Raw genomic sequence first — 15,983 nt, 5'->3', positions numbered from 1 at the left:
TCGGAAGCGGTGGATGGTGTGCTCGCCTTCTAACCAGGAGGTCGCTCCGTCTGCCTCTCCTGTGGCGACGACGTTGTTTTGGGTCGGCCTCTGGGATTAGAACCAATGTCCAGGGTGGAGGTCCGAATAAAGGTTCCACTTCAGGAAAGTCGTATTCCTGGTCATAATGTTGGTAAGTTGACATCGCTTTTATATCCAATAGTTCTTCCCGGCTGTATGTAATAACACTTAAGATTAAGATTTTCTGAGATAACAAAGTAAGAAATAATACCAAAAAAAAGAAATTACTGCATAGTTTCCTAAGGACGTGAAGCGAGGCGACCATCTCTGCCGGCGCCATCTTGCATCATATCCACAGTATGACTGGGAAGGATCCACGCCACACGAGACACACCCCGTTGAGAGATTGTAGGCACACACACACACACACAGCCACACACACAGCCACACACAAACACACACACAGACACACACTTATGTACGGGAGCACACACATACAGATGAGCACACACATACAGATGAGCACACACATATAGATGAGCACACACATACAGATGAGCACACACATACAGATGAGCACACACATACAGATGAGCACACACATACAGATGAGCACACACATACAGATGAGCACACACATACAGATGAGCACACACATACAGATGAGCGTACACATACAGATGAGCACACACATACAGATGAGCACACACATACAGATGAGCACACACATACAGATGAGCACACACATACAGATGAGCGTACACATACAGATGAGCGCACACATACAGATGAGCACACACATACAGATGAGCACACACATACAGATGAGCGTACACATACAGATGAGCACACACATACAGATGAGCGTACACATACAGATGAGCACACACATACAGATGAGCACACACATACAGATGAGCGTACACATACAGATGAGCACACACATACAGATGAGCACACACATACAGATGAGCACACACATACAGATGAGCACACACATATAGATGAGCACACACATACAGATGAGCGTACACATACAGATGAGCACACACATACAGATGAGCGTACACATACAGATGAGCACACACATACAGATGAGCACACACATACAGATGAGCGTACACATATAGATGAGCACACACATACAGATGAGCGTACACATACAGATGAGCACACACATACAGATGAGCACACACATACAGATGAGCACACACATACAGATGAGCGTACACATACAGATGAGCGCACACATACAGATGAGCACACACATACAGATGAGCACACACATACAGATGAGCACACACACACATTTGCAATTCAGTCTCACACAAAGAAACAATGTCTTAGTTACGACTGTCTTCTTTGATGATACACACTTGACACATTACACAGTAACACACACTTGTGACAGTTCAAGCGATGCAGGTATGTGTGTCTGTGGCCCTTGTGAGAGTTAAGTGTCCTAGTGACCCCAGTGAGGGTGTGTGTAGTGAAGTACAGTGTGTGTGTGTGTGTGTGTGTGTGTGTGTGTGTGTGTGTGTGTGTGTGTGTGTGTGTGTGTGTGTGTGTGTGTGTGTGTGTGTGTGTGTGTGTGTGTGTATGTGTGTGAGTGTGTGTGTGTGTGTGTGTGCGTGTGTGAGATAGTTCACCTTGGCACCATCGTAAAAACACACACATAAACACACACTACTTCAGTTGTTCTGTCCTTCAGTCTAATCATCTAAGCTTTTCATAACCCTCACTTGTTCGCCTTTAATTGTGATACTCATTAGGACAGCGAAACACACAAAGAGCTGAGGATGATTCTGGATCAGGTCCAGAAACAAATCAACCAGCAGGGAAACAGAACCCATGCCACAGTCAGTCAGCCTTATCTCCCCTCTCTCTCCTCCCCTTGATTCTCTCCAAGCCCCTCAATCCTCCCCCTTATCCCCATTTCCCACTACCTTCTCATCTCCTCTCCCTTCTATCCACCTTCCCATTCCCCAGTACCCTCTGCCTCTCCTTTCAGAACACACACACGTTGCTGCCTACAGCCTCTACTCAGCATCTAAATGAGATCCCCTAGGCTAGGCTGACCGTGTCTATGTGTGTGTGAATCCACAGCAGTAATTCCATGGGATTTCCATTCTTTCTCATTTAGCATGTTGTCCATTATTTTCTCATTGCCTTCCAGTAATATGTCTACTCTATAATGAGGAGGGTTTTACATTATTGATGAAGGTGTCTCCCCTGCCTGGGTGGCTAGAGGGATGGATGGAGGGGTGAATTGAGGGATAGAGAGATGATTTCCTGTGATTTCCTGTGAGGCAGTCTTTGTCTGGTCTGTGGTACCAGTCTGAGCCGGTAGTTCTACCGACTCTGGAAACCAGTCAAAACGTGTGGGTAGTATTTACAGAGCTGGGCACCATGAAAGGAAACTAGCCATATGGTGCTACTGCTTCTGGAGAGGTCTAACACACACACACACACACACACACACACACACACACACACACACACACACACACACACACACACACACACACACACACACACACACACAAAGACAGAGAGAGAGAGAGGGAAAGAAAGAGAAGGGACAAAGCGAGAGGGAGAAGAGAGAAAGAGAGAGAGCGAGGAGAGAGAAAGACTAAAAGAGTGCTACACAGACACAAATCAAAGCCACCTACCGAAGTCGGCCAGTTTGAGTTCTCCAGTGTCAGAGATGAGCAGGTTCTGAGGCTTGAGGTCGCGGTGCAGGATATACCTCTGGTGGATGTAGGACAGACCTCTCAGCAACTGGTACAGGAACAACTGATAGACAGAGAGGAGATCCACCGATAATCATTCATCATTAGATGTAACATCTATGAATGAATCGATCATTCAATTCATGGATCATAAGTTCATTAGATTCATGATACATTTAATTAGAGTAGGCTAATCCGGAATCATTCAAACAATGTATATCATGTGTCTCCGATGGATTTCCAAGTCACCCACTATGTTGTCTCAATAGCAATATTTCTTTCTAATGTTTTTATTTTACATCCTGCTATTTGTCCATCTAGTATCTACATCTCTCTTCTTCTCCATCTCTCTGGCTGATTCATAGCATTGTTTGGACTCATATGTAACAGAGAAAGGCTATCCGGCACCTAGACGAGTCATAACAGCAAGCCATCAGTAGGAGGTGTTAATGTCTTCATTCAGCCTCAACACAACAACAGCCCTGGTATATTAACTTCCACAACTCATTTACACCATTCATTTACACCATTAACTCTATAACGCTTGCACGCACACGCACAAACCCACAACCTCACTCGCACACACTCGCACACACACACACTCACTCCACTCCCTAACGTCAATACTAGCCAATCAACCCAGAACTCCCCTCCCATCTTTTCCTCAGCTTGGACTATTGACCAGTGATCAAATAGATGCCCTCACAAAGACCATCTGATCTCACACATCAATAACAAATAGTGACTGGTTTATTTTGAAGGCTTGAGAGGAGATCAATAAATAAACCATATAAATACAAAATAATAATAAACGTCTGTTCTATTTATGAATATGCCATAATATGTCATAAATATATCACAACAAAGTGGTTTTCAGTTACATTCAAATGTTAACAATGGGAAATGGGTGAGAAAATAACCATCAACACAAAATAAACTGTGAATAAATGTCCTCATATTTACTATTTTTTCTCTGACAGCACCTGAAAACAACATCAATGTCTATGGCTCTTTCAGATCCAGTGGTTGTTGTTCACTTTGCATCAATCAACCAATAATGAATTCTGAATCTGTGCAACTGCTGATCCTCCATTTCAACATTCTAATCTTTCATTGCAATTTCTCTTCCCAGCAGCACTAGCAGGGTCTCGGCCAATTAGGCAGAGCGAAAACCATGGAGTCCAATCAGGGATCAGCCCTGTCTGGCATCTGGAGTCACCGGGTCAACAGTTTAGCATTCCTCAACTCGGCAGGCGGGCGATATGCGAAACAACACACAATGCTGGAAATTAGCATGAGAAATGTGTGTTTACTCATGTATAACAAAACACACTCGTCAAAAGGCCCTGCCTCATTAAGTGGGCTAGGCAATCAAAAGGTTACTCATTTATTCACTCCCCTCTCTCTGCAAACGAAACATCAAAACGCTGCTTAAAAATAACTGTTATTGTCGACGACAGGAAAACTGAGAATTCTGTCAAATTAGCATATTATATGGTAGAAAGTAAAGTACAAGAGCAAAGATATTTCAGGTGGACTTCAAATGGTGTTTGATTGGAGTTTAGCTGAGAGCTGGGCTGAGTTGAGTGCTTGTGCTTTTCAAATGCATAACGTATGTGTAAAAGGTTGACATCCCTCTAAAAAAAGGCCTGCTCTATGAAACTATATTCCACGTGTAGCCCTAGACTGTAGTCACACTCACCAGCCCAACACAGTCACTATACTAGCAGGACATTTGGCCACGTGACAGACATGACATCTGCTAGATGACTGGTCTCCCCATCTGGCTTAAAATGCTAAAGGCATCACTAGAATTATTTTATTTTTTTAAAGAGAGAGAGAGAGAGAGAATGAGAGATAGAGAGAGGGAGAGAGAATGAGAGAGAGAGAGAGAGAGAGAGAGAGAGAGAGAGAGAGAGAGAGAATGAGAGAGAGAATGAGAGAGAGAGAGAGAGAGAATGAGAGAGAGAATGAGAGAGAGAGAGAGAGAGAGAGAGAGAGAGGGAGAGAAGAGAGAGAGAGAGAGAGAGAGAGAGAGAGAGAGAGAGAGAGAGAGAGAGAATGAGAGAGAGAATGAGAGAGAGAGAGAGAGAGGGAGAGAGAGAGAGAGAGAGAGAGAGAATGAGAATGAGAGAGAGAGAGAGAGAATGAGAGAGCGAGAGAAAGAGAGAGAATGAGAGAGAGAGAGAGAGAAAGAGAGAGAATGAGAGAGAGAATGAGAGAGAGAGAGAGAGAGAGAGAGAGAGAGAGAGAGAGAATGAGAGAGAGAGAGAAGGGGGAAAGAGAAATACAGAGAAAGATAAAGAGAGGTGGTGATACAGAGACAGAGAGAACCAGACAGAGCGAGGGAGTGATCTAGAAGGGCAGAGGAATGAAAAGAAAGTCAGGTAGAGAGAAAGAGAGGAGAGAACAGGGGCAGCGGTGAGAGTGGGATGAAACAGAGGAGGGAGGGGAGGTGAGGGGTAGAGAGTTTAAGCTGCCTTGTTGGAAAGTCAATAGCAGCCAGCTGCCCGCTCCCCAGAATATCAATAGTGTCACCCCACCTCCTCTCCCCTCTAGGGATTTCCACTGCACAATGGACGGATGATACATAATTATGAGATGGTGAGAGGGATTTTACACACTAACCATGAACAGATAGAAACAACCTCTTCTTATGAGGGTCTAGATATTCTCATCATGAAACAGCTTCACAATGCATTCCCTCATTGGCAATGGACTGCAGTAATTAGTAGACAACAACCCTGGGAATGGGTAGTAACCGTGGGCCGGGGTGTTAGGAACATAATTAATCATTAGTTGTGCTGTATACTAATTGCAGTGTGTGTGTGTGCGCGCGCATGTGCATGTGTGTTATCCCGTATGTGGGTTGAAAATGGCAGATTTTGTCATTGATAAGTGCATAAATTGGAATGCAGTGTCTGTACAGTAACATGCTATACATGACGTCAGAGCTCGGGCTCTCCGCTTCACAGAGCTGTATGGGCTTTGACTGACAGCCGTTATAAACTTGAGCACTGCGTGTGACAAGAAGATGCCCCCATCCCTCCCGCTAATTGGGCTACTTTTGCACATTAGTTGTTGTCTGAGTGAGGGAAATGCTGTAAATGGAGAGGAGTCGATGTGTTCTGAAAGATGAGACGTTGAGGATTAGAATAAACCAACGCTTTGATGTCATACAAGCCAACCACACATCCGTGAGTCCAAATGTGCACTTCACCTTTCTGTATTTGAAAACTCATTTCATTAACAGTATCAACCTATAGTACCAGTCTAAAGTTTGACAACCAGGGCTTTTTCTTTATTTTGAAAGCTGTCATCAATTGTTTAAGAAGTCATCAACACTTTCTTGGGTACTATGATTCCATGTGTTTTATTGCATAGTGTTGATGTCTTCACTATTAATTCTACAATGTAGAAAATAGTAAAAATAAAGAAAACACCCTGGAGTGAGTATGTGTGTCCAAACTTCTGACTGGTACTGTATATGATCGCTATGTTTGAGCCACAGTTACAAGGATGACAAGCGATATACCCTGGATTGTCCTGAACAGAATGAGCCTATGTTTGAGCCACAGTTACAAGGATGACAAGCGATATAGGGGGGGGGGGTACTGTCACGCCCTGTCCTTAGAGAGACATTTTATTTCTCTATTTGGTTAGGTCAGGGTGTGATGTGCGGTCGGGCATTCTATGTTCTATTTTCTATGTTTTGCATTTCTTTGTTTTGGCTGGGTATGGTTCTCAGTCAGGGACAGCTGTCTATCATTGTCTCTTATTGGGAACTATACTTAGGCAGCCCTTTTTCCCACCTGTTTTTGTGGGTAGATGTCTTTGTTTGTGGCACATAGCCCTTAAGCTTCACGGTTGTTTTGTATTGTTTATTGTTTTGTTGGCGTCATTTCAAATAAAAGGAATATGTACACTCACCACGCTGCGCTTTGGTCCAGTTCTTTCGACGGCCGTGACAATCTGTTGAATGTTGTCTGTTTTATACACCTCTGCTTTAACTTTTACATCAGTGTTGAAATGGAAAAGGTAACGCTGTTTGATTTAATGAAAAGCTATTGGAAATAAAGTTTCGAGTATAAGATGTGCCCAGTAAAACAGTGGATTTCATCATCTGAGTCCAGATATTAACCGTATCTGCCAGTGAAATAGACTCCAGGCTGGGCTCTATTGTCTGATATTCACATTCATTTACTACAGGATGAGACCATGCATCATACTAACAGCATATAATGGGTTATACACATTTCTTATTCACATTGAATATTTGCACACAAAAACACAGAACAAAGGGGAAACATACAGTGGGGAGAACAAGTATTTGATACACTGCCAATTTAGCAGGTTTTCCTACTTACAAAGCATGTAGAGGTCTGTAATTTTTATCATAGGTACACTTCAACTGTGAGAGACGGAATTAAAACAACTATCCAGAAAATCAAGTACTGAATTAACATTTTATTGCATGACATAAGTATTTGATACATCAGAAAAGCAGAACTTAATATTTGGTACAGGAACCTTTGTTTGCAATTACAGAGATCATACGTTTCCTGTAGTTCTTGACCAGGTTTGCACACACTGCAGCAGGGATTTTGGTCCACTCCTCCATACAGACCTTCTCCAGATCCTTCAGGTCTCGGGGCTGTCGCTGGGCAATACGGACTTTCAGCTCCCTCCAAAGATTTTCTATTGGGTTCTGGTCTGGAGACTGGCTAGGCCACTCGAGGACCTTGAGATACTTCTTATGGAGCCACTCCTTAGTTGCCCTGGCTGTGTGTTTCGGGTCGTTGTCATGCTGGAAGACCCAGCCACGACCCATATTCAATGCTCTTACTGAGGGAAGGAGGTTGTTGGCCAAGATCTAGCTATACATGGCCCCATCCATCCTCCCCTCAATACGGTGCAGTCGTCCTGTCCCCTTTGCAGAAAAGCATCCCCAAAGAATGATGTTTCCACCTCCATGCTTCACGGTTGGGATGGTGTTCTTGCGGTTGTACTCATCCTTCTTCTTCCTCCAAACACGGCGAGTGGAGTTTAGACCAAAAGGCTCTATTTTTGTCTCATCAGACCACATGACCTTCTCCCATTCCTCCTCTGGATCATCCAGATGGTCACTGGCAAACTTCAGACGGGCCTGGACATGTGCTGGCTTGAGCAGGGGGACCTTGCGTGCGCTACAGGATTTTAATCCATGATGGCGTAGTGTGTTACTAATGGTTTTCTTTGAGACTGTGGTCCCAGCTCTCTTCAGGTCATTGACCAGGTCCTGCCGTGTAGTTCTGGGCTGATCCCTCACCTTCCTCATGATGATTGCCCCACGAGGTGAGATCTTGCATGGAGCCCCAGACCGAGGGTGATTGACCATCATCTTGAACCTCTTCCATTTTCTAATAATTGCGCCAACCGTTGTTGCCTTCTCACCAAGCTGCTTGCCTATTGTCCTGTAGCCCATCCCAGCCTTGTGCAGGTCTACAATTGTATCCCTGCTGTAATTACACAGTCTTCTGGTCTTGGCCTTAGTGGAGAGGTTGGAGTCTGTTTGATGGAGTGTGTGCACAGGTGTCTTTTATACAGGTAACGAGTTCAAACAGGTGCAGTTAATACAGGTAATGAGTGGAGAACAGGAGGGATTCTTAAAGAAAAACGAACAGGTCTATGAGAGCCGGAATTCTTACTGGTTGGTAGGTGATCAAATACTTATGTCATGCAATAAAATGCTAATTAATTACTTAAAACTCATACAATGTGATTTTCTGGATTTTTGTTTTAGATTCCGTTCTCACAGTTGAAGTGTACCTATGATAAAAATTACAGAACTCTACATGCTTTGTAAGTAGGAAAACCTGCAAAATCGGCAGTGCATCAAATACTTGTTCTCCCCACTGTATGTGTATATATTTTCATGTTGCCAATTGCCAATTATTTTATTTTCTTTTGTCTCTTTTGTAAGCATGTGTAATCATTGGTTAATTCCAATGCATACTGACTGATTTGGGGCAAAGACCAAATTTGAAAAAAGACGCGTCATTCCAATAGATGTATTTTGTGTTCACATTACTTATTCAAACCCTATCAATAGTGAATGAGAGTCCAATCACACACAGTCATGCTGAACTCAACATCATAGAGAAAGCCAACCCCTCGAAACACAAACCTCTAAATCTTCATTGCACCTGAGGGGATAATTAATGAAGTATATTAATTGAATGGAAACCTTGGGAGTCATTGAGAAAACCTCTGAAAGCAGCACTTTACTATATACAGGGGGAGTGAGTTTAGCCCAGCAGTGAGTGAAGGAGAGGTAGGATAGTATGTTAAATGATCTGAGAAGACACTGACGCTCCCATCTGCCAGCTACTGTTCCCCTGCCGCCCTGTAGTTTATCCCAGAAAGCATCTGGGTAGTACGGTCTGTCTTAATGTAGCATGTCATTACTGCATTATCTGCACACATGATTAGGGTACAGAGAGAGGGAAAGGAGGTGAAGGGAAAGAGTAGGAGAGGGAGTAGGGAACTCAGGAGTGCTTTGCAGAATTTGTTGAACCTTTTTGGATATGCGCCTTTGTGATGTTATCATTGCATTATACTAACCTCATGTATCAATACTCCACCTGACATTGATACTACACTTGACATTGAGGAACAATGCAATGAGGGTAGCTCCTCTTGTACTACATGCTGTTTATAAAGGATTGTGAAGGTCAACCAATGCCTGCCAGGTAAGGCTGGGTGGTATACCGTATTTACCAAACATAATTAGCTATACAGCTTGATAATACCAGTGAAGGTGTAGAACCAAATCAGCATGTTGTTTGTGCAACAGTATCTTCTAAATCGGGTATTCCCAAATTGGGGTACGCGCAATGCTGTCAGGGGTACACCAAATAAAAATGTGATTCACATTCTAGATATTTTCAAACAGTACATTTCTATTTTCCAACGGAGCTATACATTTGGGTGAGTTTTTTCTCTCGCCCGAGTAGCCTTGTTTCAATGCCAAAAATAAAATGAACCCATCTTGTGTTCTGCGAAATAACAACACAATGTCAAATACAGGTAGCCTAGTCAAATAATTAACATCCAATCACATGAACCGTTACTCTCTAGCGGGAAACCTTCACTCTTGCGCAGTTAGAAACAAAACATAACAATTTGAAAAATAAACCACAGGAGTTGTTTGAGCGAGAATAAAGTTATAAAGTTATTGACCAGCAAAGTTATAAATAAAGTTATGTTAATGGGGGGTCAAATAAGGAAGACATCCTCTTCTGAAACCACTGGAAACCAGGACAACAGGAGAGGATATATTTAAAGTACTGGACAGCATTGTGACATCAAATGTACTTTGGTGGTCAAGATGTGTTGGTATCTGTACTGATGGCGCAAAAGCCACGATAGGGAGACATAGTGGAGTGGTAATGCGTGTGCAAGAAGTTGCTCCCGAGGCCACTTGGGTACACTGCAGCATCCACCAAGAGGCTCTTGCTGCCAAGAGAATGCCTGACAGCTTGAAATACGTTTTGGACACTACAGTGAAAATGGTTAACTTTGTTAAAGCAAGGCCCCTGAACTCTTGTGTATTTTCTGCATTATGCAATGATATGGGCAGCGCTTTTACAACACATTTTTTAAAATTGAGACGAGCTTAAAGTTTTCTTTACTGACCATAATTTTCACTTGTCTGACCGCTTGCATGATGACGAGTTTCTCATACGACAGGCCTATCTGGGTGATGTTTTTTCTCGCCTGAATTATCTGAATCTAGGATTACAGGTACTCTCCGCAACTATATTCAATGTGCGGGACAAAATTGAGGCTATGATTAACCTCTTGTGTGTAGGGGGCATTATTTTGATGTTTGGATGAAAAATGTACACAAATGAAACTGCTTATTTCTCAGGTCCAGAATCTAGAATATGTATATAATTGTCAGATTAGGATAGAAAACACAAGTTTCCAAAACTGTCAAAATATTGTCTGTGAGTATAACAGAACTGATATTGCAGGTGAAAACCTAAGGAAAATCCAAAGAGGAAGTGCCTTCTATTTTGAAAGCTCCCTGTTCCATTGCATGCCTTCCCTCCATTTAAAGGGATATCAACCAGATTCCTTTTCCTATGGCTTCCACATGGTCTGAACAGTCTTTAGACATAGTTTCAGGCTTTTATTCTGAAGAATTAGAGAGAAAGATCACAACACGTCAGTGGATGGCTGGGTGCCAGCAGCGTTTTGCATGCGGAGGCAGCTTGGAGCAGACATGTTCTCTCTCTCTCCCATTGAAAATGCTACGGTCCGGTTAAAATATGATCAATTATTTATTGTAAAAACAACCTGAGGATTGATTATAAAAACTTTGACATGTTTCTATGAACTTTACAGATACTATTTGGAATTTTCGTCTGCCCCGTAATGACCACTCGAGCCTGTGGATTTCTGAACATAAAGCGCCAACCAAATGGAGGTATTTTGGATATAAAAATAATCTTTATGGAACAAAAGGAACATTTATTTTGTAACTGGGAGTCTCGTGAGTGCAAACATCTGAAGATCATCAAAGGTAAGCGATTCATTTTATTGCTTTTCTGATTTTCATGACCAATCTACTTTGCTGCTAGCTGTTTGTAATGTTTTGTCTGCTGAGAGAGATGTCTTTACATAAACGCTTGGATAGCTTTCACCGAAAAGCTTTTTTAAGATCTGACATGCCAGGTGGATTAACAACAAGCTACGCTGTTTTCTATATTGCACTTGTGATTTCATGAAAATTTAATATTTTTAGTAATTTCATTTGAATTTGGCGCTCTGCAATTCAGCGGATGTTGATGAAAATGATCCCGCTAAAGGGATGGGTGCGCCAAGAAGTTAAGAAATTTGAGATCATTTTCTGTCTGCATTAACAAGGTCATGACAAAGGTCTTTCCATCATTTTTTGTGTGCAAATTAACTCAAGTTTACGGACAATGTCAAATGTGATATAGCGAAGTACCTGAGTGAGCTGGGTGTGCAATTACGAAGGTACTTTCCCAAAACGGACAACACAAACAACTGGATTTGTTATCCATTTCATGCTCTGCATCCAGTCCACTTACCCGATATCTGAACAAGAGAGCCTCATCAAAAACGTAACAAGCGGTTCTGTGAAAATGTTATTAAATCAGAAGCCACTGCCAGATTTCTGGATTGGGCTGCGCTCAGAGTATCCTGCCTTGGCAAACTGCGCTGTTAAGACACTGATGCCTTTTGCAACCACATACCTGTGAGAGTGGATTCTCCGCCCTCACTAGAATGAAAACTAAATACAGGCACAGACTGTGTGTGGAAAATGATTTAAGACTGAGTCTCTGTCCAATACAACCCAACGTTGCAGAATTATGTACATCCTTTGAAGCACACACTTCTCATTAACATGTGGTGACAATGCTTGATGAACAATTAAGGTTTTATATGTAAGATGGCTAAATAAAGAGCACAATAATTGATTATTATAATATTATTATTTGTGCCCTTCCCACGAGCTGGGTTGTGACAAAAACTCACACTCATTCTTATGTTTAATAAATGTATTGTATAGTGTGTGTGGCAGGCTTACGGGACTATGCAAAGTCTGGGAACCACTGTTCTAAATCAAAGAGGAATAGTAGAAGCATGAATATGTTAACTACATGAAGTAGCTTAGAGAAAACATGACATGTAGCCAAAGATTATAGGATTCCCTAGGAAACACTTATCAACACTTTGGTTCCTACCCTGTCACAATAACTCCTCCCTTGCATTTTTATTAATTGTCATGTCAAACAACACTTTATTCAAAGTGCTCAGTATTATATTCTAACTTTTGAATTAGAATAATCATTATATTTCCATGATTCCATCAGTTCGCCCATGTGTTTTGCTCTAAATCGCAACTCAAATTGCAACATTTGGTTAAAAATAAGGCAGAGGTTGTTTTCCCATATCGTGCAAGCCTACGTTGTGCAGGAAATGCAGAAATGTATGGAAATGATGAAAATGATTATCAGTTGAAGTTGAATTGAACAGTGTTAAAAAATCAGAATGGAGAAAGACTCATTAAAATCACATAGAATGTATATGTTGCTACTCTAGGGTCACACAACCCATACAGCAAGTTTAGAGATTTTATTATTCAAAAACATGAAATACCATGAAATACTGTCATACCGTCCTTTTTTGGTATTCCGTGATATGATATTTTGTCCATAATGCCCAGCCCTACTGTCAGGGGTGTCAGTTTCACATCCGTCTATTTGGCTCTCATTAAGAGAACCCCATTCAGCTGACAGGATATAATCACATCAAGAGCATCACTGACTGGAAGGTTGTTTTGGGTGATGTCATACAGAACAGACAGTTCTATTAAATAATAGGTAGAATACTAAAGGAGAACACTGTAATCAAATAAGTGTATGGGTAAAGGTACATGTTCTGTACTACACTGTAATAAGACACGCTCCAAACAACGCAAACACTTCTCTCTGCTGGCCAGGCTGACTGATAATTGCATTAGCTAGTGAAGGTCTAAGTGTTTTCTGCTAGGTTAATGCTAATGTTATCCAGCCATATCAGACAGCAGACACTCTAATAGCTTTCATGTCTCGGATTATTCAACAGGGACACACACACACACACACACCATAGAAGATATGTATCTTCAGTCAGAAGCTGTTTTTTTCTGAAATAACCTCAACCAGGGAACAAAAACAATTTGAAACCCCATCTGTCATCTGATTGACACACACACACACAAACACAGTCTTGTACAGCTAACCTTGTGGGGACTCACAAATCAGTCCCATTCAGAATCCTATTTTCTCCAACCCCTAAACCTATCCCATACTCTTACCCTAACCTTAAACCTAGCTCCTAACCCTTAATGTAATTCTAACCTTAAACCCCCTAGAAATAGCATTTGACCTTGTGGGGACTAACAAAAGAAGAATAGTTTAAAAAAACACACACACACACACACACACACACACACACACACACACACACACACACGAGGACAAGCCACTTTCTCTGTTAATCAGACACTGTAATGAAGGGAATGAATCTCCAGCAAATTGTCTGTCTACTCTGCTCCTCACTGGTTACAAATATAGCTATTATACCCTCCATTTACAGTTAACACATACTGGAGTGTCTCCGGCTCTTGACACACAAGAGCACCGAAGAGTGGCACATTGGCAAACAGTTCAATACGCCATGCTGCCTCCATCTTGATTTTGATTGCTGATTTTAACGATTGGTCCGGGTCTGTGTCTCTGGTTGTGCCTCAAATGGCACCCTTAGGGACCCTGGTCAAGAGTAGTGTACTACATAGTGCATAGGGGGCCATTTGGGACATAACCTCCGCCTTCACATAGTCAGTTTGTTTTCGTTTCAGCTGCCAGGTCATTAGAGCTCCTCTATACTCTGCCTGTCCTCCCACTAGGGAAAGACTGGTTCTGGTTCTGGTTCCTCTCTCTCTTCCTCTCCATCTGTCCTCCCACCATGGAGAGCAGCGTAGCCTAGTGGTTAGAGCGTTGGACTAGTAACCGGAAGGTTGCGAGTTCAAACCCCCGAGCTGACAAAATCTGTCGTTCTGCCCTTGAACAGGCAGTTAACCCACTGTTCCCAGGCCGTCATTGAAAATAAGAATGTGTTCTTAACTGACTTGCCTGGTTAAATAAAGGTAACATTTTTTTTTTTTTTACAATTATGGCTAACACTAGCTGCTGGCCCTTTGGGTAACATACATATGCCTGTCTCTGTCTCTGTCTTTGTCTATTTCGTTACGTCTGTCTCTAACTCTACCTTCTAGTCCAGTTTGGACAGAGGAAACATTTATCACAATGTCAGTGTCAGAGGACATTCATCTACAAACAAATGCCTCTCTTAAAGTATTTCAAAGGCTACATGGTGACACAGTGAGGACACATGTCCTGGCCTGTCGTACACCTGGGACTCTGTTTGCATCCCAAATTATAACATATTCCCTATATAGTGCACTTTTTTTTGACTAGGGCCCATAGAGCTTTGGTCAAAAGTAGTGCACTATATGGGGAATAGGGTGCCATTCGGGACACAACAATATGTTTACAGATTAAGAGGAGGAAGCAGGTTTTTTCCCCTGACACCCACTCTGGGAATAATCCTCTATTATTAACACACGCATTTCAATGAGGCAGGCGGTCGGTCGTCAACAGGATAACTACATTACTTATGGAAATCCCTAGTGACAATATTAGGTATGAAGTGTTACATAACCCACGATGCCTGAACCCCCCCCCCCCCCCTTTCTCATCGGACTCCTCCACACAACACCCCCCTTTTACACCATCCCTCCCATCCTCCATGACCCCATTCACTCCATCACTCTCCCTACCTTCTCCTCATCCTCAACACACATCTACACAGAGCCACAGGAAAACATTGCTACTCTAACAGTGTGTGTTACTCCTCAACGGTGTAGTTCATTGAAGTAATTTAAGCAAGCCTACAGGACACTGCTCCTATCTAACCGGGGTGTGTGGGCATCACTCCTCAGCAGTGTCACTGTAAAAACTGTAGGATTCTATGACATATTAGTGATGCTCAGGACAGTGCTGTTTACTGTAGTAATATAGTCATGATAATGAGCAGCAGTCTTACCTTCACGTTGTCTGGATGCAGTCCTCCTGGGTGCCTGTCCATGTACTGGCACAGGTCTGTGTGCTGTCAGGGAGAAAGAGAGGACCGTTAGATTACAATATGTCTAAATAAAGACACATAAAATCATAAAAAAAGATCACAATACAATGCTTTGCAATGAACCAAAATTAAGTCAATATGAAAAATGAAGTTAAAATATGTTTGTATAAATGTATTGATGCTGTTCAGTATTTGAAGATCTTCATCTGAACTATAAAAGCAGCAGGTTATTGGCAATGAGGATATTGGCTTTTTGTTAATTGTGTTGCTTGTCTTGAATATACCTTGGTTGGAATGTGAGCTTGGTTTGAGGATGGAAAAATCAGCTAATGGAAAGAAGTTATTGGCTTTCATAGCTTTTCCCTTGCTATTCAAAGCAACTCTGACCTACTGTCATCCGTCCATGATAAAATATCAGTAAGGCGCCAGGCTGGAGACACAAACTCAATTGAATTGCAGCAGACGTCACTTGCAACATCTATTTCTTCCCCAGTCTGTCTCCCCTGTCTGCGGATGAATGATATCCGGTCTACATCAACAGAATGATCC

At 42.2% G+C, this 15,983-nt stretch overlaps 1 protein-coding gene across 2 annotated transcripts in view; it reads right to left on the bottom strand.

The window, feature by feature from the left end:
• Window positions 1-15,983, bottom strand: part of LOC115102465 (cyclin-dependent kinase 14) — a 273,353-nt gene that overhangs the window by 165,137 nt on the left and 92,233 nt on the right. For both annotated transcript variants that reach the window (XM_065008563.1, XM_065008569.1), the window contains 2 exons: window positions 15,396-15,458; window positions 2,673-2,796 (listed from right to left, as the gene is read on the bottom strand). In XM_065008563.1, coding sequence (XP_064864635.1) covers window positions 2,673-2,796; window positions 15,396-15,458 — 187 coding nt within the window. The remainder of the gene's footprint in view (window positions 1-2,672; window positions 2,797-15,395; window positions 15,459-15,983) is intronic.

This window comes from Oncorhynchus nerka, linkage group LG3 (assembly GCF_034236695.1).
Source record: "Oncorhynchus nerka isolate Pitt River linkage group LG3, Oner_Uvic_2.0, whole genome shotgun sequence".
In the NCBI taxonomy this organism is placed as follows: domain Eukaryota; kingdom Metazoa; phylum Chordata; class Actinopteri; order Salmoniformes; family Salmonidae; genus Oncorhynchus; species Oncorhynchus nerka.
The sequence above is the reverse complement of the archived record's forward strand: the minus strand, read 5'-3'. Positions and strand labels throughout refer to the sequence as shown.